The sequence below is a fragment of the Toxorhynchites rutilus genome, chromosome 3 (genome assembly GCF_029784135.1).
Source record: "Toxorhynchites rutilus septentrionalis strain SRP chromosome 3, ASM2978413v1, whole genome shotgun sequence".
NCBI lineage: Eukaryota > Metazoa > Arthropoda > Insecta > Diptera > Culicidae > Toxorhynchites > Toxorhynchites rutilus.
In genome coordinates this window covers 21,125,122-21,147,825 of record NC_073746.1, presented here as the reverse complement: position 1 = coordinate 21,147,825, position 22,704 = coordinate 21,125,122, and the positions used below count along the sequence as shown (strand labels likewise).

Genomic DNA, 22,704 nt, shown 5'->3' with positions numbered 1-22,704 from the left:
TAGCCATATTGATGGGGTTTGAAAATATATATATATCTTCAATTTGGGATTGCGGCCATTTTGGATTTGCATTTTTCATAAATAACTCTGTTCTACTAGTCTAGCCCTTTCATTTGATGCCCATATTAATGCCCTAATGCCCAATGCAACAAGCTTAATAAAACCGTTTAAAAAGCAGCATGTTTCAAACATAGAACTCTCGCTTAACTTTTCAATAGGTCCTGAGTAACAAATGTAAACAAATTGAGTTTATCAACGCATTTTATAACGCAAGTAAGAATGTACACCACACAAAAACAAACATCCTGATTAATGGTTTTTAAATGAAGAAAATTCGAAACAAACATAACGTCTTATGTTCAAGTTCGTATTATACATATTCCACTGTTATATAAGACGTTTGTCTTTGGTGTTTGTTTCATAAGTCTGAAGTGTAAAAAAACAACAGCACTGTAATCTGTACATTAGAGTCGAATGAACTGCAAAGTTTAAAGCCTCTCAAAAACAAAGAATGAAATCTGTACATCGGTCGTCATACCCGAAGTGACAAAACAAACAAAATAACGTGGTTTTGTTCATTGGTCTTTTGATCGTGCTCCTTGGGAAGCCACATTTTATCAAAATTCTATTCTCATCAGTTGTGGAAGAAAGTGGAACTGGGAGCAGCCTCTGCAGCAGGTTCGGCAGTTTTACCGGCTCATTCTGTTACTGGGCGCTTCGAGGAAGTTTGCATCAACAGTAGTATGCAGTTTGCATGACCACAAATAACACCAATGAGAATTTGCGCCAACAGTACAATCCGAAAAAGGCTGAAACAGCCTCGTGATATTAACCATACTGTTCTGATTAAAAGCGACTTGGGAAAAGTACGCCATGGTAAGTTGAAAATGTTTTGATATATAACTGTAAAACCATGTCACGAAAAACAACTTTTTCGTTAACGACAAGACTTCAGGCAACGTCAACGTTATTGATGGATTTTCAACCAAATGATTTTAATTTACTCAAATACAAAAAAAAAGTCTAAAAGTCTTTCCAAGTCTTTCCAAGACAGTTTGTTTGTTTGAACAACTGTCGAGCTCTAAATGCTAATTTCCACTTAAATGCACCTCCTGGACAATTGTGCATTGTTTGTGAATGTTCATCATCTTTCGCAGCCCAAAGATTAGAGAGCAATGACGATAATGTAACATGACTTCGGAATTCTTTGTTTGACCCTTCGATAGAACGCACGCTAGGATCAAACGCAATTCAAAGGAAACGATCACGAAAAACCGCAACATATAACAAGACTGATCCGATCAACAAAATACCCATTGGTAATAATACAGAGAAACCGACATCTTCCAACCAGTACAATGCTACATTAAAAGGTATGTAAGAAGAATACTTCATTCATAACTCATAACTTACCAAATAAATTACAATAAACCTTTGAACCAGGTTCATGTTATCGATCTCAAAAAAAGTTAAGCTTTTCAGCTCACTCTTGAGGCCACACTTCCTCCACGGATTAGAGTTGATTTTGGATGCCGCTGCTGGTGCTCTGAGCCGCTTAAGAGTTGCCTTGAACCACTGTGTGCGTTGGGTTTTTCATTTGTCAAGATATTCCAGAGTAAATCATTTGAAAAAGCAGCTCTTGGGCTGCTCATTCTTTGAATTCATTGAATTTAGAAGTTGTGTTGCTTTACTCAAAATTATGCATCAAGGTCCAAACTACTTGTCTGAAAAGTTGCAACCAATCAGAAGCGCCCGAGTCAGATATTACATTGTACCACAGCATAACTCCTCTCACTACGGTGATAACTTTTTCGATCGTGCAATTATTTTGTGCGATCAGCTTCAAACTAACATTCAAGGTATAGAATCAGCTGCAAAATTCTATCGTGAGTGTATGGAATGGAGAGGTAGAAGGAATTAGAAGGGATGGATTGGGTCTCTAAGGGATATTTAATTGTTTAGTTTGCTTAGGTGAATTAAAAATAATGTGGTAAGATCAATTTAGAAATCGATTTATAAGCGAAAACTCTTGCTCTACAAGTATAGCAATGAATAAATGAAATGAAATGAAACCAAACCAAATATTCTTTCAGTTTTGAAGCTGCGTAAAAACTGCTATCAAATCGTATTTTCGTCTGCCTGAAAACTTATCCGAACAGCCAGTTAGGAGGTATTAACGCTCAAAATCTTGTTTCTCAAATTTAGAGCTCTTGTTTTGAAATTTAGAACTTAAAGTACTTATAGTAAATCAGTGTAGAAATTAAAGACGTAGTCCTACGTCAAAAATATAATTATAGATAAAAATAGACTCACAACATCCTCCTCTCTAGTGAATTCATTCGCAGTTGCGGGTTCCTGTAATTGAGGAGATGTGCACTCGAATTCGGTTTTCTGAAAAATTTATTCCGATGATTAATCACTGTAGAACATCAGAACACTTCACAATACAGACTTACAATGCTATTCTGATCGCCCTGCTCACACTTCATGTTACCATCAGTTCCTTGTTGTGATTCGTAGTCATCAAGTGGGGACTTTGAAGAGGTTTCCACATTTTCACAGTTATGAACATTTGCCTCGTGTAACAACAAATCCTTCCTCCTAAACGATCCATAATTACAGAAACGACATTTATGTATATAATTCTTCGTATGGATTCGCATGTGACGAACCAAGGAATTTTTTCTCACGAACGAACAATCGCAGTACGAGCAAGAAAAGTCACGCTTATCTGAATGCATCACCTTGTGCAACAAAAAATCACGCTTGTGACGGAAAACTTTGTGGCATATATCGCACGTATAGTGGGGTAGAGGATTAGCTGCATCCTCAATTCCGTGTGCAACCGCCTGATGAACGACAAGTCTGAACGGACGGTTGAAGCTTTTATCACAATCATTGCATTTATGCCTGATGGGATCCTTTGCTGCTTTTTCTGCATGCGTCTTCATATGACACGAAAGATCATTTTTGTCGCTGAAAACTTTACTGCACACATCGCACGTAAAGTAGAGTACAGGATTGCCCGTATCCTCAATTCCATGTGCAACCGCCCGATGAACATTGAGTCTCAGCTGACTGTGAAATGTTTTTTCACAACTGTCGCATTTATATCTGATGCCATCATTCGCTGCCTTGTCCTCGTGGTACTTTAAATGGGACGAAAAATTATGCCTGTAAAGGAAAACTTTACCGCATATTTCACAGATATAGCGAGGCAGAGGATTGCCTGGATCCTCAATTCCGTGTACTCTCGCCCTATGGACAACGAGTCTTATCCGACGGTAAAATGTTTTTTCACATATGTCGCATTTATGCTTATTTGGCTTCTTCGTTGATAAGTTTTTGTCACCACTCGATGTCTTCCCTAAATGCCCCTTCATGTGCATCGAAAATTTAGCCTTGTGAAGGAAAACTTTACCGCATTTGTCACAGGTATACCGAGGGAGCGGATTATCGGGATCCTCAATTCCGTGATCCAACGCTCGATGAATGGCGAGTCTCATCCGGTAATAACACGGTTTCTCGCAAATGTCACATTTATGCTTGACATCATTTGCTGCCTTATCTGCATGGGACTTCAGATGCGTCCGAAAATAAAACATGTTAAGGAAAATTTTACCGCATGTATCACAAGTATAGCGAGGCAGAGGATTATCCGTATCTTCAATCCCGTGTACTCTCGCCCTGTGGAGAACGAGGTTCATCTGACGGTAAAATGTTTTTTCACATATTTCGCACTTATACTTATTGGGCTTTTTGTCACCATTCGATATCTTCCCTAAATGCCCCTTCATATGCATCGAAAATTTAGCCTTATGAAGAAAAACTTTACCGCATTTATAACAGGTATACCGAGGGAGAGGGTTATCGACATCCTCAATTCCGTGTTCCAACGCTCGATGAATGGCGAGTCTCATCCGCCAATAACACGGTTTCCCACAAATGTCACATTTATGCTTGACATCATTTGCTGCCTTATCTGCATGGGACTTCAGATGCGACCGAAAATAGAACTTGTTAAGGAAAATTTTACCGCATGTATCACAAGTATAGCGAGGCAGAGGATTATCTGCATCCTCAATTCCGTGTATTCTCACCCTGTGGACATCGAGGTTTATCTGACGGTAAAATGTTTTTTCACATATGTCGCACTTATGCTTGTTGGGCTTCCTTGATAAGTTTTTGTCACCATTCAATATCTTCCCTAAATGCCCCTTCATATGCATCGAAAATTGAGCCTTGTGAAGGAAAACTTTACCGCATTTATCACAGGTATACCGAGGGAGAGGATTATCGGGATCCTCAATTCCGTGTTCCAACGCTCGATGAATGGCGAGTCTCATCCGGCAATAATACGGTTTCTCACAAATGTCGCATTTATGCTTGACGACATCGTTTGCTGCCTTCTCAGCATGGGACTTCAGATGCGACCGAAAATAAAACTTGTGAAGGAAAGTTTTACCGCATGTATCACAAGTATAGCGAGGCAGAGGATTATCGGCATCCTCAATTCCATGTTTCAACGCCCGATGAATGGCGAGTCTCATCGAACGGGCAAATGTTTTTTCACAATTATCGCATTTATACCCCTTGGGCTTCGCTCCTTCTAAATGCCCCTTCATATGCATCGTGAAATTACCCTTGTGACGAAAAACTTTATCGCATTTATCACAGGTATAGCGAGGCGGAGGATTATCGGCATTCTTAATTCCGTGTACCAACGCCCGATGATTGACGAGTCTCATCGCAGAGGGAAATGTTTTTCCACAAGTCTCGCATTTATGTCTGTAGATATTCTTCGCTGCCTTGTCCGCATGGTATCTTAAATGCGCCGAAAAATCAAACTTGTAGCGGCAAACTTTACCGCATATATGACAAGTATAGCGAGGCAGAGGATTCTCAACATCCTCAATTCCATGTGCCACCGCCCGATGAACTGCGAGTCTTATCGGAAGGTAAAATGTTTTGTTACAATTATCGCACTTATGCCTCTTGGGCTTCGTTGATTTTTCTGAGTTTTGTTGAGTTTGTTTGTTTTTCGGGTTTTTGTCGCTATGCCACTTCATATGCCTCGAAAAATTAGCCTTGTAATGGAAAACTTTACCGCATATTTCACAGGTATAACGAGGCAGAGGATCATCAATTCCATGTACCGACGCCCGATGCCTGACGAGTCTCATCCGAACGACAAATGTTTTTTCGCAAATCTCACATTTATGCCTGATGGCATCCTTCGTTGCCTGATCTGCATGCGTTTTCATGTGTAACGATAAACCAAACTTGTAACGAAACACTTTACCGCATACATTACACGGTAAGTGAGGTAGAGGATTATCAGCATCCTCAATTCCATGTTCCAAGGTTCGATGAATGACGAGTCTTATCGGACGGGCAAATGTTTTCCCGCAAATATCGCAACTATATCGAACAGATTTCTTTGATACGTTTTCGTTACCATTCGATGTGGTTAAACTCTCCAGATGTTTTTGTTCTTCTTCAATATCGACGTGTGAAGCCAAACAATTTCCCACCGGGTATGACTGGACAGTTAACTGAAGGTTGCTATTTGCGGGGTCATCATTTATGCTATCCTGTTCACTCTTGACTTTAACACGATCGACAAAATTGTTATCCGTTGCTCCAGAACGGTTAGGTTCTGCTTTTACGGTTGTTACCTGAGGAATATGAATATAAGTTGGAAACAATTCTGCCCATGTTTGTAAAGTCTGTCCACGTTAAATTTCGGACACCAAGATGATGCCAATAAAACAAAAATTCACGTAATACAACAAAACCGATTGTTTATTTCAGTAAAATAGACTTATATCTAAAACAAGAAAAGGTTACTTCGATGTTAATTACGTCGTCTGTAAAATTTATGAACTTTCATGGGAACATCTGCCATTAGGTTCCGTACAGTATCCTCAGATATGCTGGTGGCGGCGCTTTTCCATCTCCTCTTGAAATCATTAATGCCATTCACTTTCTTCTTAGTTTTGAATAGTTTTCGCTTAATCAGAGCCTATTACTTTTCCACTGGGCGAAGTTCTGGACAGTTCGGTGGATTTGCTGTCTTTGGCACATATTTGACCACATTTACAGTATACCATTCCAGGATGGCTTCTGCATAGTGACAAGAGGCCATATATGGCCAAAACAAGATATCTTTGTTGATAGTGCCGGTAGAGACGAATGATTTGGGTTTTCGACCACAACTGCATATGGCCTGCCAAACCAAGTACTTTTTAGGAATTTAGACTGCTTCTTGGTCCGGAAACACTCGGCTACGGCATTCCTTTCCATTGTAGTATAAAAAGCGAGACCTGGAAGCTGTTTGAGGTCTTCGAGAACATAAGTTTCATCGGCCATTATGGTGCATGAACATTTCTGCAAAAACTGGGTGCACAGCTTTTTGCAGTGAAATTTTGCTTATCATCACGATTGGGCACCTTTTTCACTTTGTACGCATTTAGTCCATGCTTCTGCTTCACTTTTTGTACATACGATTTTGATTTTCCAACCTTTCGAGCCACATTCCTAACTGAAAGGTTGGGATGTTTCTCTATAATGGCAACCACCTTTCGGTCCATCTGTCGGGAGCATACTTTTCGATTTGTTCCGCTTCCAACCTTCCGATCCACAGTTAAGCGCTGGTCAAACGATTTGCACACACTAAACACGGTACTCCTCGGCAGTTTTAGCTTTTTGGCGAGATCGCGTACCGACAGTGTTGGATTTTGCTGTCGTTCGCGCAAAATGCGTTTGCGTACTTCCACTTGATTATGCGCCATTTTACCAAACTGAAGAAGAATGTAAACATGTTGGACATCGAAATAAAGAGGAGGGTTTCAGCTGTCATGTAAGTGAAATATTTCATTAATTAGTGAAATATTCCATAAACTACACTGAAAGAGAAGTGTCCGAAATTTAACGTGGACAGGCTTTATAGGAGACAAAATGAACAAAATTGTTATTTTCGCTGTTACGCATTCTACACAATGTAATACGTATGCTCAATATGCAAACAAACATTTTTTGTTCGGAACATTTGAGCAGTTTTGAAAAAACGTTTTCGAAAAATCACTGTTATAAAAAAAAAATACATCGTTCGAAAATAAACAATTATCAGTACAGTGGAACCTCGATTATCCGCGAGCGGATGAACCGCGAAAGCGAGTTTCATAGTAATTCTCGTGACCTTCTCGAAATTCGTCAGTGAGGGGTAGGCTCTTGCTCTTTTGTTTTGGTGCTGCCTTTCATATTATCTGAACGCTGATGTACATGAGCTTATACTCCAATGATTTCTGTATTGATAGAACACAGTTTTCATACTGAAATATCTTTTTTTTTGTTTGAACCTCATTTTTAGTACTTTATTGCGTTATCCGCGATTTTCGTTATCCGCGCTAGCTTTGCCAGACTATTCCGCGGATAATCGGGGTTCTACTGTACATCACTAGAAGAAAAAGAACTGAGGACTGAGATTAGGTTCGATGCAGTGATCTATAACCAGAAACCGCGTCCTCATGCACCTTGATTAATCACATTGTCAAGCAAGTTAGCGACGATCTTCTATCAGTAATTTTGTAAATATGACATAATACCAAAATAATCATGAAGCAATTTACTCAAATAAAATCTTATTTTCTAGAGGCTCTAGACGAAAAGATCCTCAAATATTATTTCACAGTGGTGTTCGAGTGGTGGGAAATGTTCTTTTGATCTGTTCGAATAATATGATTAATTAATAGTTTATTCTCAAGTATTGAAATTGGTAAAAAAATCATTTTAGACAAATCAAAGCCGATCTTCTTGAAATAAAACGGTTTTACAATCTCCAGTTTTCTTCCAGTTTTTATAACCCTCCTGTACTCGCGTGCAAAATCATAACACGTATACTCGCGCACGGTGTCACAGACCGAAAATTGAACTTCTTTGTAATGTTGCCATTGTGTATTTTTCAGGCTTTATTGGCATTTATTTGGAGAATAGGGTATGACTGAATGAAAAAACTTCAAAAAATATGTTTTCTTCGTCTCTATTATGTTTTTAGAATCATCTAATTCAGCCTCCTCAAAACAGAGTAATTTTTGATACTCCAACACAAAAAACGAAATTCGAATTTTTCACTGTTATTATTTAAAAGTAAGCAACTGAATATAATTCATGGAAGTATAAAGAGCTTTAAAATAACTTAAAAACGTATTAAACGATTGTGGTTTCATTGGAGTAAGAATCAGAATATAGCATAACTGCATACTTTAAACCAGTGGTTTTCAAGCCTTTTTGCTTCATTCCTCCTTTTACGAAAATTAATCGAAGTGCTTCCCCCTATCAGTATTTCGGAAGAAAGTCTGCAGCATATCAGTACAATAATAAAAGAATACAAACGGTTTTCAATTATATTCGTTACAAATTTGATTTTATACTTGTGTTTGATTACATAAAAGGTATATAAAGTCTGTCAAGTCAGTATGGCATCTGCGCCTGAACGTTTTCCGCCAAAATTGTAATTCTTAAGAACGTTGTTGAAAAGCACACCTTATGCCATCTTCGATATCCACTCTGTTACGGTGTTTTGTTCCCATAAGCAGCATTGTAGGAAATCCAGAGATTCACATAAATATTAAAAAAGAAAACAACAACACTCGTAACGCTTATTCCCATATCAGGTTGACAAAACGATCTATGAGTTTGTTCTGAAATTGATCAGATACTTCCGTCACTGCCATGTTTTGAAATCCCCATGTCCAGATATTGTTCTTTGATATAAGGAAAATATATTTCATGTTTAACTTGTTGTAAAAAGTCTTGATAAATGCTGTACAATTTCCTTTTTCATGGTCTTCTGTACTGTTTCGTCGTCTGTTCTATCAACATTATATTTCAGATCTGGAAACGTTTGCCGAGGATCGCAAATTTTAGCGTATCTAATGAAGCTTTTGTGGAAAGTTTTGCTAATAATTTCCATCTTCAAAGCAAAGTAAATGTGCAATATTCCCTTGCATAATTCCCCCCTTTTAATGACCGAATTCCCCACCGGTCGAAAATCACTGCTCTAAACAAACAGTTTTTTTTACATTTCGTGCAGTTGTTGCGTGTTTCTCGGGTCTTTTATCAAAGAGAAGAATATATAACGACCTTCTAGATAATTACCAGATGATAAAGGTTCTGGAATATAAAGTTTGCATATTTCTAATATTCTTTGGCTCTGTATTTTTGGTAAACTAAGAATTAATGCCTTTTTTAGATGGGACATAAAAAGATGATAAAAGAGGATTTCTAGGAATTTCCTTTTCTTTTTCTTGTTTTCTTGTCGATATTGTCATTATAAAAAAAATATCCCCGAAACTGTAACTGTTAAAAATTACCATAAGCCACCGATTAGTTTATAGTTTACTGTTTACAATTCTTCCACAAGTGAAATTCTTTCACAAGTGTGTATATGTATGACCATTATATTTAGCGAACAACTATACGAAAGTCAAAAATTCATATTTTGCTTTTGAACGTATGAATCTAACGACGAATAGTTAATATATAGATCCGTTTAATTCAGTTACAAAAGGGACTGAAATCAAATAAGAATAGTCCGGTAATGATCTTATGCATCATATTCAATAAATATTCCACGCCACTAACATTAATTTATACATTTCATTCAACAATATTCTAGAATATGAAAAAAGGCACTTGTCCAAAAAAGTTACTTCTATACTCTCGTCGGTGTGTCAGACCGAAAGTGTTAAAAAGTGGCACGTCCCCTTCGTACCAACACATGCGATACGCTAAACGATGATGAACGACGAATAACGAAGCTAGAGAGAATCGTAGTGTTGTTTTTTTTTCTGAGAAATGAAAGAATTATTGATTTCTCGGTCTGACAGACCAATGCGCGAGTATAGGAGTGTTAAGAGCAATCTTTCAGTTTTTTGAAAAATATTATTGGCAACCCTGGATGTATGAAAGCTGTATGGAACTATGTCTGTGATTTTCCGAAAACGTTTTTTCAAACTTGCTCAAATTTTTTCGAACAAAAAAGGTTTGTTCGCATGTTGAGCATACGTATTACATTCTGTAGAAAGCGAAACATCGGAAAAGTCGATTTTGTTCATTTTGTCGTTTACGTCTCCTATACAAACATGGGCAGAATAGAAAATAACATTTTAGGGGAAACTACACTCACGTTATCTTGCCTTTGATTCAACTTGGAGAAATCCGGCTTCTCTTCAATTTCAGTTTCCTGCAGTTGGGGAGATGTGCACTCGAATTCCATTTTCTGAAAAGTTGATACGGTTGATTAACTATTATAATACACCAGAGCTTTTCGCAAACTTAGACTTACAATATCAATTTGGTCAATCGAAAAATCCTGCATACCATCGGCAGCATGACGGTTTGCAGATTCCATTGTTGAACCAATGGTTGCTTCGTTTTCAGCTTCATCTGAGATCTCTGTTTTTATTTCCAACAGTTTTACGTCAGGTTTCATATACGGACCATGGATTGCTTGGTGCTCCACAGTCCAGTGTCTGCCAAGGTGATGAGCGAGCTGAAAGCGCCTTTTGCACACGCTGCATTCAAGCTTATGCTGATCAGGGTGCTTTTGTTTGAAATGTGTGCGATATTTGCAAGACTGTTGAAAAATCTCGTCACAGTGTTCACATTGGTACACTTTCGCTCTATGCATGAGAGATATGTGCCGAATGCAAGACGATTTAAAGCGGAACGCTTTATCGCATTCTTTGCAGATGAATGATTTGGACTGAAAACAACATAGCGATAATTTGGGACAAAATAGTTGGTGAAAATATTTACCCCATCATCGTTTATACGAATATCGATATCTTGAGATTGTTTCCTATCCCGGGCAGATCGATTCTTCCCCTCCGAATAGCTGTTCGGTGATTCAAAATTTAATTCACTCATTGTTTCGAAGGTTTTCTTTTGAGCAAATTCATCCAAATAAATGGCATGTGAAAAATTGTCTCTCGTAGGCAAGAATACTCCACAAAATTGTAAACATGAGAATTGTCACATTTCTTTAATCGTTCGCAATGTGTATATACAAAAGGTGAAGCGGGATGGAAAATATAAGGTGGGAAGATTTTTAACATAAACAAAATCTGTGACGTCACAGTTTATTCCGAATTAGCGTAAGAACACACTGGACGGCTCTCCCGCGCGGATTTGGCAATGACAGACCGACGCGGAGCCTCGATAATGGAATGTGTATAATATAAAACACACAAGGCGGGGCGGGTGTGTACGGTTCCAAAATCACTGTTGTACGGAGGTACTGATAATATTTCTCCTCGCTTTTTGAAGATAATTCTGCCATTAGTCGTAAGACAAGTTACTTTCATATTTAATACAATCATCACTACACAAAAGTTCCCAACTGCATGGAAATATTCAAAAATAATCCCAATTAGAAAGAAAAGTACGTTAACTTCCATCGATAACCTTCGTCCCATCAGCATTTTGAGTGTGCTTTCGAAAGCATTTGAGCGCCTTATCAAAAATCAAATATGTTTACATACTCATGAAAATAGACTTTTGAACGAATATCAATCAGGATACCGCCCTAAACATAGCACCAAAACAGCTATGCTCAAAATATTCGATGACATAGGGTTGATTATGGACGAAGGCAAACCAGTAGTTTTTATCATACTGGATTTTTCCAAAGCGTTCGATACTATATCGCATAGTATTTTATGCAGAAAACTAGCAAACAAGTTTGGGTTTTCTGGCAGTGCTGTCGAATTAATTAGTTCATACTTATGTAATCGTTTTCAAACTGTGTGGAATAATTTCAATTTTTCTAATTTTCTTCCTATTAGATCAGGAGTGCCTCAAGGTTCTGTTTTGGGGCCAATTTTGTTTTCGTTATACATAAACGACCTTCCGAACATTTTAAAATATTGCATGATGACGTGCAACTATATCATAAATGTACTTTACAAAATACAAATGCTTGGGCTACAAAATCCAGTAAAATATGGAATGGGACAATTTTATTCTCGAACAATGTGGAAAAGTGTATGGAAAACTACGCTCATTGCAGCTTAGTGGTAGTTTTCTGAGTCTTGATATTAAATTAAAATTGTTTAAATCGTTTATCCTTCCTCATTTTATGTCGTGCGATTTCCTTTTGATACAATCTTCATCAGTTGCAATCAACAAACTAAAAATAGCTTTAAATTCATGTGTACGTTTCGTGTTCAATCTAAATAGTTTTTCGCATGTTTCACATCTGCAGTCAAAGTTACTTGGATGCTCGTTTCAAAGCTTTGGGAAGCTTAGATGTTGCTTGCTGATATTCCAACTAATTAAAAACAAAGAACCACAATATTTGTTCAGTAAATTGAGACCATTGAGAAGCGTTCGCTGTCGGAAGTTTGTAATTCCGCGGTACCACTTGATGAAATATGGCAATTCATTCTTTGTCAGAGGCGTTGCAATTTGGAATTCACTACCGAATGATTTAACTTTGGAAAGATCAGATTCAGCATTTAGGAGAGGGTTGTTCGAGCACTTCCGTGAAAATTAATTTAAAAATGTGTTAGATTAGAAAAATTATAAAAATTTCCAAGGTATGTGTCACTAGTTCTACCGTGTAAATGCATTGTAACATTTGAAAAGGCATTGCCTTAAGTTGCAGAATAAATAGTAGTAATAATAATAATAATTCGCTGCGGTGGCTCGATGGAGATGATGCGCTGCAACGGTTTTGTGAGAGTATTAGTGTTGATGCGTTTTTGAAAGGTCAAAATGAAGCAAGGCAATAATAAATGTACTCTCAGGTGAGCCAATACGTGAAATCCACTCTGCGGTCATGTAGCTGCGGATAATCGTATTCCATCCAAACTGTCGAGAAATGCAATATTTCAGACGTTTGTGATCAAGTTCTCTCTCCCTCTCGCTCAGGTAAACATCCCCTCTTCCGTTTCCCATCATTCTGTCTTTGTATATCGCCCCTCTAATCCACTTACTGGCCAAACAGTTGTACCTTGTACCATAGACTCGCCTTGCATACGTCTATAAACATATAATAATGGCAGATAGTGAAACCGTTGAAAGCCGCTGAATGTGTTTTACATCAAGCTTCTGCTGCGACTTGTCATTGTGAAAATCGCGCGGGAGAGCCGTCTAGTGTGTTTCCACGCTTATTCCGTCGTTGTCATTCAATTGAAAAATATTCATGTCGGTATTCTGAATTTGAAACACATCCATTTTGCCTCATTATTCACGGACTTGCAATTGTATTAGTTGCTTTTCATCGATCTGCAGAACTATATATTAGTAGGAGCATGGAATGTTTCGCTCAACTGAGGCGAATATGGTATTACTCAACGATTTTCAATGTCAATGTCTGCGTTGATGATATTTGTGAATGGTTGTTCGCTATCATCAGTATTTCTTCGTTGACATATTGGACATCCGCATAAGCTTGCGATCGTGACGATGGTAAAATCTTTACTCGATGTGGTTTACATGCTATGTAACCATTGCATGCCAAACCGATATAGTGGTTCTCAGATTTTCGTGAAAATTTGTAGTTTTGTTCTTTATCGCAAAACATTTGACCCGTATTTTTTTATTTTTTCATTATGGTGACTATTTCCATTTTAGGGCTTTTGAACTACTAGACCGATTCAGATGATCGACATATGAAATTAAAGCCAATCACCCTTTTTTGAAAAAATACTAGGGTAAATGATCTTGGTTTGTCGAAAATATGATCATGGTTTGCCCACTTTTTTGAATGCTCTAATTCAGCGCTCCTGTGTCAAATAAGGCCTTCGAATGTTTCGAAACATATAAATGAAATTGCCTTTTACATGATTTATAGTAGTTTGATAGTATATTTTTACGAAATCACATGTTTTAAATGATTATAAAATACACCTTCTATTTGTGTCAATGCGCCCCTCATTCGAGCTAACTTTTAATCGATCACCAGATGATTATTTGGCACGTATTCAGACCTTTTCTGGATTACAACGCTTATAAATATTGTAAACATCATGCTTGCTCACCATTTGTATCGGATTTACATAGCTAAACCATTAAATTAACGCATTTTGATGAACTCAATTCTGATCATGAGTTGTCCAATTCAATAATGTTGTTTTGTCCACATGATTTTTATGGCAAGCGCTTGGCGCGCTGCAGTTTGTTTATGTTTGTTTATGGTGTGCTTCGCGCATAGCAGAAGCATGGTTTTCCTGTGTTGAGGTCAACACTTCTAAAATGCCCAAGAAAAGGCAATATTCTGAAGAAAGCCTAAATTATGAATGAATCAATATAATGACAGTAAACTCAAGCAATGATAAATGCAACATCTAATTGTGATTTCGAATGTTTTCATTCAAAAATGGAGATTTCTAAAACCGGACAAACCATGATCATTTTTTGGGCAAACCATGATCATAATTCTTCTTTAAGGAAAATCGTTAAAAAACATAAAAATTTAAATAATTTCAATACCTTATGGTAGTATTAGCAACTAGAGACTTGGGGCTTTTCAACAAACCTAAACTTGTATCGATTATGTGTGATTTTCATGAAGAAAAATCGATTTGCATTTACTAGTTGCGTAAAAACATCCCAAATTAGACAAACCAAGATCATTTACCCTATACCCGCAGAAAATTCGAATTCTGCTCTGGTTATTATTGATTGTAATCGTTTTTTTTATTGTTTTCATGGTCTCTGGACCAAAGGCGCTATATTTTTTAATATTTTTTCTGGAAAGCTGAGGATTTTTCACATACCATATGTCGAAACCAGAGAGCCGTTTTTTTCGTTTTTGAGTTATGCTTTTTCAAAGTTAACCGATGGTTCGAAAAATCATCTTTTTCCTCTTTTTTCCAACACAGAAATTCAAAACTTTTAATCTACTGGACCGATTCAGATGATAGACACATCAAATTAAAGTCAATTACATAATCTTTTTTGAAAAATATTAGACTTTGATTTCATAATTATTGATTGTATTAGTTTTTTATAGTTTACATGGTCTCGGGACCAAGGATACTATATTTTTTTATATTATTTCTTGAAAGCTGAGGTTCTTTTACATAACATATTACATATACAACCATTCCATGCCAAACCGATATAAGGGTTCTCAGATTTTCGTGGAAAGTGGAAATTTTGTTCTTTGTCGCAAACCATTAGACCCACATTTTTTGACGTAGAACTACGTCTTTCATTAAGGGTACCAAATCAGAAAACAGGTCACGTTTTTATGAAATAAAGTTAACGTTAATAGCTATTTTTGCTGCGAACGGATTTTGGCGATTTACATACCAAATGAATCGGAAATTCCCTAAGATTTGTTTGACATGCTATACATTACAATCCCATAGTCTGTATATGATTTAAATTGATGAAAATTGGAAGCATTCCCATTTACTCATACATTTGTTCTGTCCGTTTGTGTGCTTTCCCGAACAGAGCTGTCATTAACGAGCGACTTATCGAGAGCAACGAAGGGGAAATCGTAAGAGTAAAGTCTCTGTTAACAAAGGAAAAGAAAAAGAATGAAGGGGAATATTTGCCTAAATTATAAATCGTGGATCTCGCTGAGGCAAACTTTCATTCTTCGTGAGGAAAGCGACTGAACAACATCGTTGCTGGACGAGCTGGACGGCGAGGGATCGAATGCCATTCGAGGTTGTTGAGATTAGCAGATAGAGTTTATTTCGTTTATTTAATCACCAAGAAAGTAAATGCCGTTCTGGAATTTTGTATGTGATTTGGTTTCGCTTGCCAGTAGCAAAACTTTCTCCAATATGGATGACAGCTGTGCTTATCTCGAGCATGTATTGTTCTGCGAGCTCAATAATGAATCATCAAACAATTATCGTCAAATGATTCTACAATAAAAAAAAACAACATTTCAGGACGACCAAACCGGTAGAATGGTTTTTTTTTAAATATTCGTAGTATTATAAAATAATATTCGCAGTTAGACAAGCGACTCGAATTAAACCACAGCGTAGTTCTACGTCAACAAAGCGGTCGTGTCTTGAACATAACCTCCTTTGATTTTTTATTTTTTGTTAGGGTGACCATTTCCATTTTAGGGTGGTCCGAAAAATCAAATTTTTCCACTTTTTTTTTTAATTCATAACTTTTGAACTATTGAGCCGATCTAGATGATCGATATATTAAATTAGAGCCAATTAACTGATATTTTTTGAAAAAATACCAGAGTTGCACAAAGTTTCAGTTTTGGTTTTGCTATTATTAAATGTATTTGTTTTTAATAGTTTTCATGATCTCGAGACCAAAGGCGCTATATTTTATGTTTTTTTTTGGAAAGCTGAGAATTTTTTACATAACATATCTCGAAACCAGAGAGGCGTTTCTTTTTTGTTTTAAAGTTATGATTTTTCAAAATTACCCGATGGTCCAAAAAATCATTTTTTCCTTTTTTCCCAAAAATGACTTTTTTCGAAAATTTATTGCTTTTGAACTACTGGAAAGATTCAGTTGATCGACATATCAAATTAAAGCCTAGCTAGCTTTTTTGAAAAAATAACATACTATTCACTTAATTGGATTATAGTCACATACATTCAGGCTAGTCGCACAGAAATATTGAACGAAAACTGAAAACATGTTAACTTTGAAAAATCATTTCTTAAAAACGAAAAATAACAACCCTCTGTTGTTCGAATTTATTATGTGAAAAAAACTCAGCTTTCAGGAAAAAATATGACGCCCTTCGTCCCGAAACGATGTAAGTTATAGAAATGAAATATAATTAATAATTACGAAAACAAAATCCATTTTTATTCAGAGTGTAATATTTTTCCAAACAAGATCAGCTAATTGGCTTTAATTTGAAATGTTGATGATCTAAATCGGTCCAGTAGTTCAAAAGCTATGAATTTTTGAAAAAAAATCAAAATGTCAAAGTTGATTTTTCGGACACCCTAATGAAAAAATAAAAAATACGGGTCTAAAGTTTTGCGATAAAGAACAAAACTAACACTTCTCACGAAAATCTGAGAACCACTATATCGATTTGGCATGGAATGGCTGTATAGGGACATAGTCCTGACAATAACTTAAATATTTTTCTATAAATCTCCTTGTATTTCTACCAAAACCTGATTCATAATTCAAAATCATTATTAGAGACAATTTTCGTTCAAAAATTTTCCCCACTTGCAGAGAATGTGTTACTTTGTTACACAGAACTCATATTAGAGCCTATTTTCATTTATATTTTTTGTTTAAAAAGCGTGTTTATTTCACCCGGAAATTCATTACCCTTTTCGCGCGGATCACGAAACACGAAGCTTGAGGCGAACAGATGATTTAATATAATATTGCGGTCGGTTCAGCTATTTCTGACTTGATCGGATTTCAGAATACGGTTGTTGATCAGTAGACGGATCTGGAGTTCTCGACGAAATTACACTATCGTTTTTCTCAGTGCATATTTTGTCGACTAATCAAACTAAAAATGTGCATATATTTGCCATTTGCAATTTTGGACCGAATACGTGTATTGTTGTAAAGAAGGTCATCAATGACTTCATTTTTGTTTGAACAAACGTGATGGCAATTGCAAAGGCTGTGTCAGCGTTGCTCATGATAGCGTCTCGCAAGTGAATGTATTCTTCCTCACGCCGCTTCTGTTGATTGTGTCTTAGGGACTGCTTTCGCACTCTACCGCTCTACCGTTTGCAAGTAATTCTACGTTCAGACGGCGATCGTTAGGAACTTTAGGAACGTTAGTAACATTGAAGAAGAACATGTGTGTTTACGATCAACTCCAGATTATTGTTTCTTCTTCGAATCACAATTTCTTGAGTCGCTGTGCAGTCGTCTACCAGCAATGTCTTCAACAACATTCGCATTGGATGTTGGCGGTCCGCCCCTGGTGTCCCCCTTGGAGGTTTAAAAAAAACTTCAAGTTTTTGAATGAAACAACCCGCGTCAGTGATTGATGATATTGTCCAGTGAAAAAGGATAAGGGTCTGTACCTAGGGCACGAACAAAAGCTTAACGTAGGACTGTGACTGAGATGAAGTGATATAAATATTTCGGAATCAATGAACAAGTGGATTTTAGAAAGATAGGCGGAAATGAAAACGTAATCCCACGTCCAAAATTTAATGGAAAAAGGCTGCTGATTTGAGGATCCTTCACGACCTGGAGAGTAACGGTTGAGATTTCATGAAGTGCATTTCACACACTGGAATACTAACTTAATAACGAATAGTTTATTTTCGCGATGCTTCACTTACGTAAGATGGATGTGGAAAGAATAATACACTCGATAAGAAAAAAAATAGAAGAATAGAGTTCCTAATCAAATTTTTAGGCGATTTTTTAAATAATGTAACATCGTGAAAAATCAACGCATGGAGATGGGATGTACATCGTTTCATAGCTTAAACTTTCAAGTTTAGGAATATTATACGAACGTATTTTTATCTTGATGTGTAGTGGACAAATATTTCGGGAAGAAATTAACCAAAAAAAACCGTTTCTTCAAAGATTTTGTAGACTAAGACAATTTTTTGCCAGCTAAATCAATAGCAAATCCATTTTGCATTATTAACCAACTTTCATTTGAAGGCCCATAACGTTCCTGTAGGACCTTTCAATACAGAGATATTTTCGTTTGAAAGAAAAAAAATCTCTTCATGTTTGATAATGATTATTTCAATAAATATAGTGAATATAGTGAATATAGTAAAAAAAAGTTAACAATTTGACGATTAGAATGGGTATGTTTTCATTCGATTTCACTAACCACCCGCTCTCCTCCCCGACGCAACGAGTAATCTTTTTGCCTAAATTCGGGCGTCAGCTCACGTTGTGAGTTGATGCGTATAATAAATTATTCTCCATTTACCGATATTAGGCCTTTATCATTTATTTTATTGTTTGTTGCCCAATCAATTCGCGCTCAATTCCGTTTTTATCGTGTAGGTCTTGCTAATAGCAATTTATGTGATTGTGATCCAGGATGTCATAACATCGAGCATGTTGTTCGGTTAAGTAAAAATTGCAATTAATGAATTTAACTGGCTGCTGATTCAGAAGATCGAAAGGGTATACTCACGCATATCAGATTATGATAGCTTGAGTAGTCGCGATCTTAATATTATGCTCCCCATATATGTCTATTTAAGAAACCCGCTTCCCTTCCATGAATGCACATGCTCATTCTCCTTTCCCTTTCCTATACATAAGCAGAACTTAGCACCCAATGAGATTAAATAACTACAGCAGCTACACGAACTTCCCAAAAGAGCACTTGGTATACATCACCTGGCTATAAAGTTATTACAACCCTCTACAAAGAATGTTAAGGTGGCCGTACACTGTTTGCCCGGAGGACAAATATTTGATATTTTTTGACAGATAAGGTTTGATTTGATATTTGTACAAACACTATTTTGTTTGCCACTCTTCAATTTTCAACAGTAGTAAACAATATCAGACACCGAACTTGGAAAAATCAACTGAAATATTCAAGGTAACCTAACCATGTACCGACAGGTTCGAAGAACAGACTGAAAAAATATTTTAGGCATCCAATAATTGAATATTTGCTTGTCGTGTTTTGTGTAGAATATATTTGATCAGTACACGTTGACCAAATTTTATCTGTCAAAAAGAGTCAAATATTTGGCTTCGGTCAAACAGTGTATGAGCACCCTTACGGACAAAATTGCAACGTAGGAGAAAATGTTATTTTTATCCGTAGGGGAGGACGGGGTAAGACGGCCACCCTAAGCATGGGGTACAATCAAACACAAAATTATACTAAAATCATGCGGGACAACGTTGGCCACCACCAGGGGTATGAAGGTCACAAATTGTACAACAGATCGAACCCATTGTACTATAGATTAAATGTGACAAGAGTGGGAGGTGTTATTTTCCCTGAATTACCTATAACGTGCTTAATACGCAACCCTTATCATAATAAAACATTATTATTTGTGGCATCTGAAAACAAATAAAATTTATCATGAATGCGCCTTGAGTTGTGCAACCAACAATACAAGAAGTGTGATTTTCTCAATGAATTCATCAATTACGTGCGCTCAAATGATATTTTTTATGGCAAATCACATCTCTTTCAATAGCGGCCGTCTTGACCCAGATATGAGTCAAGTAAAAGTGCCAACATTGGTTTCACGAGACTAAATTGGTTTCACTAAATTTCAATAAATCTGTGTTCGTCGCTTACTGAAAAAATTTTTTGTTGTTGTTTTATCGTAACGTTTCACCTATACACACGCCAAAATGAGCATACCGTTTTGTCTCATATTCCGAACAGTTTCGAAATAATTAAATAATGGAAGCTCTGACATTCTTTGAGGTATAAGCTACATTTTAACATTTTTTTGCCTGGATACAGCCTATAATTTAAAATATTAAACATTTGCAAAAAGTGACAGTCAAAACCAAAAATAAAACTTGCGTTAGAAAATTGCGTAAAAAACAAGCAACGTTACTTTTTCAATTTTTGTAGTTTTTTCAACTTTTTTGTTTATTTTTTTTTTTTCATGTTAAGTGCTAGAAAAGGTAGAATAAATGGATGAGAAAAATAATGTTTTATGGAGAAATATTCATTAAAATTAGTATTGAAATAATGTTCGGAATTTGAATCAAGTTTCTTTGCATGATTCAAATTCCGAACACTTCATTATAAATGTAAATTTACTAAACTTTAATGGTATAAATAATTGAATAATGAGAGCCTTGACATTCTCTGGGTTATAGTCTTCGTTTTAACATCATTTACAGGTATCGATACAGCCTATAATTCATAATATAAGCATTTGCAAAAAAGTGACACTCAGAAACAATAATAAAATGTTTGCATTAGCAAATTTCGTAGAAAACAAACATCATTAATTTTTAAATTTTTGTAGTTGTTTTTACTATTTTGTTTGATGTTTTTATGTTCGTTCGGTAATAAATTGTTGAACAAAAAAAAAAATGCAGAAATCTTTATTCAAATTAGTGTTGAAGTAGTGTTCATAATTTAAATCAAGTTTCGATGCATTAATCGAATTCCAAACAGAAAATGTTTTAACGCACTATTTTCCGGCAAATGCAGCGATAGTTCACAAATTGGGGTACAAGGACACCCCAAATCTGGAGCAACAATATGAAAAGACCATTTGTTGACAAATTTTTGCAAGCTCTTTCCTTGCAAAACGCAAGTCGCAGGCTCAAACCAACGAGAGTAAAATTGATTTTATTAGTCAGATTTTCAACTAAAACCACAATAACAAAACAGGGGTCCTGAATTAACAGGTCGAACTCGATTATATACTGATTCGATTATACAGCTGTTCCAAGCCAACCCGATATAGTTGTTTTCCGATTTTCCGATTTTTCCGATTCCGTGAAAAGTGGTAGTTTCGTTCTTCATCGCAGAATATTAGACCCGTATTTGATGATCGACATATCATATTGAATCCAGTTAGCTGGTCTTCTTCGAAAAAAATATCACACCTGCAAACTTGAAAAAAAATGAATTTTATTTTCATGATACGTATTTGTTTTTTTATATTTTCAAGGTCACGGGACCAAGGGAGCTATATATTTTTATATTTTTTCTTGAAAGCTGTGGATAACATATTCAAAAATTAAAATTGTGTTCTTTTTCGTTTCTGAATTATAATTTTTCAAAGTTAATCGATGGTCTAAAACATCATGTTTCCCTTTTTTCTTTTTCAAGAATTACGTTTTTCAAAAATTCATAACTTTTGAACTACCAAACAGGTTTGGATAATAGATATATTAAATTGGTGCTCCCGTGGCCAAGTGGTTAGCGTCAAACCCTAACATGCCGGGGGTTCGGGTTCGATTCCCGTTCTGGTCGGGGGAATTTTTCGTAGAAGCACTTGCACTGTGGTCACGCGTATTCTAGAGCTTGCCACTCAGAATGCATTCAAGGCGTGTTATTTGGCATAGAAATCTCAACTAAGTACTAGTAAAAATGACGCAAGTAATATTACGTTGAGACGGCGATGTTCCTCTAGGAACGTTGGTGCCATTTAAGAAGAAGAAGAATATATTAAATTGAAGTCTTCTTTGAAAATATATTTAATTTGCAAAAGAATGGAATTCTATTCGCATTGATTTCGTCTAGTCGCATAGGAATATCGAACGAAGACTTCATCATGATAACTTTGAAAAATAATAACTCAAAATGATAAAAAAACACATCACTGATTTTTGGATTTGTTGTGTAAAAAATTCTCAGCTTTCAAGAGAAAATATAAAAAATATAGCGTCCTTGGTCCTAGAAAAAACGAACACAATCGATACTTACGAAAACAAAATCCTAGCTAATTCGCTTTAATTTGTTATGATTTTTTTAATCAAATGCATTTTTGCTGTTCGAAATTTGAGACAAAGCTGTTTGAAATATGAATCAGTGACATAAATGGTGTTCGGAATTTGAGACATACGTGATTAATGTAATTTTTAGTTTTTCACCATGAAAATATATTTGTAAATCAATTTTTTGAAGTCAAATGGAAAAGAAGGCTCTATTGTATCCAAAAATCAAATTGATTTCGCGAAAAAGAACCATTTTGAGTGACGAGATTCTGTTTAATGGCCATCAACAAACCATCAAGTGTTCGGAATTTGAGACGAAACGGTACATAATTGAGGGTAATGCAATACACT

General features: G+C 36.2%; 1 protein-coding gene across 2 annotated transcripts in view; it reads right to left on the bottom strand.

Moving 5' to 3' along the window:
- LOC129775930 (zinc finger protein 845-like) overlaps positions 1 to 11,026 on the bottom strand; it is a 31,088-nt gene extending 20,062 nt beyond the window's left edge. The window contains exons 1-5 of one of the 2 annotated variants that reach the window (XM_055781211.1): positions 10,822 to 11,026; positions 10,349 to 10,768; positions 10,190 to 10,282; positions 2,457 to 5,678; positions 2,314 to 2,391 (exon numbers count right to left, since the gene is read on the bottom strand). In XM_055781211.1, the coding sequence (XP_055637186.1) occupies positions 2,314 to 2,391; positions 2,457 to 5,678; positions 10,190 to 10,282; positions 10,349 to 10,768; positions 10,822 to 10,932 (3,924 nt within the window). In that variant the 5' untranslated portion in view covers positions 10,933 to 11,026. The remainder of the gene's footprint in view (positions 1 to 2,313; positions 2,392 to 2,456; positions 5,679 to 10,189; positions 10,283 to 10,348; positions 10,769 to 10,821) is intronic. The other variant, XM_055781212.1, reaches the window with a different exon arrangement.
- Between the last annotated feature and the right edge of the window lie 11,678 nt (positions 11,027 to 22,704).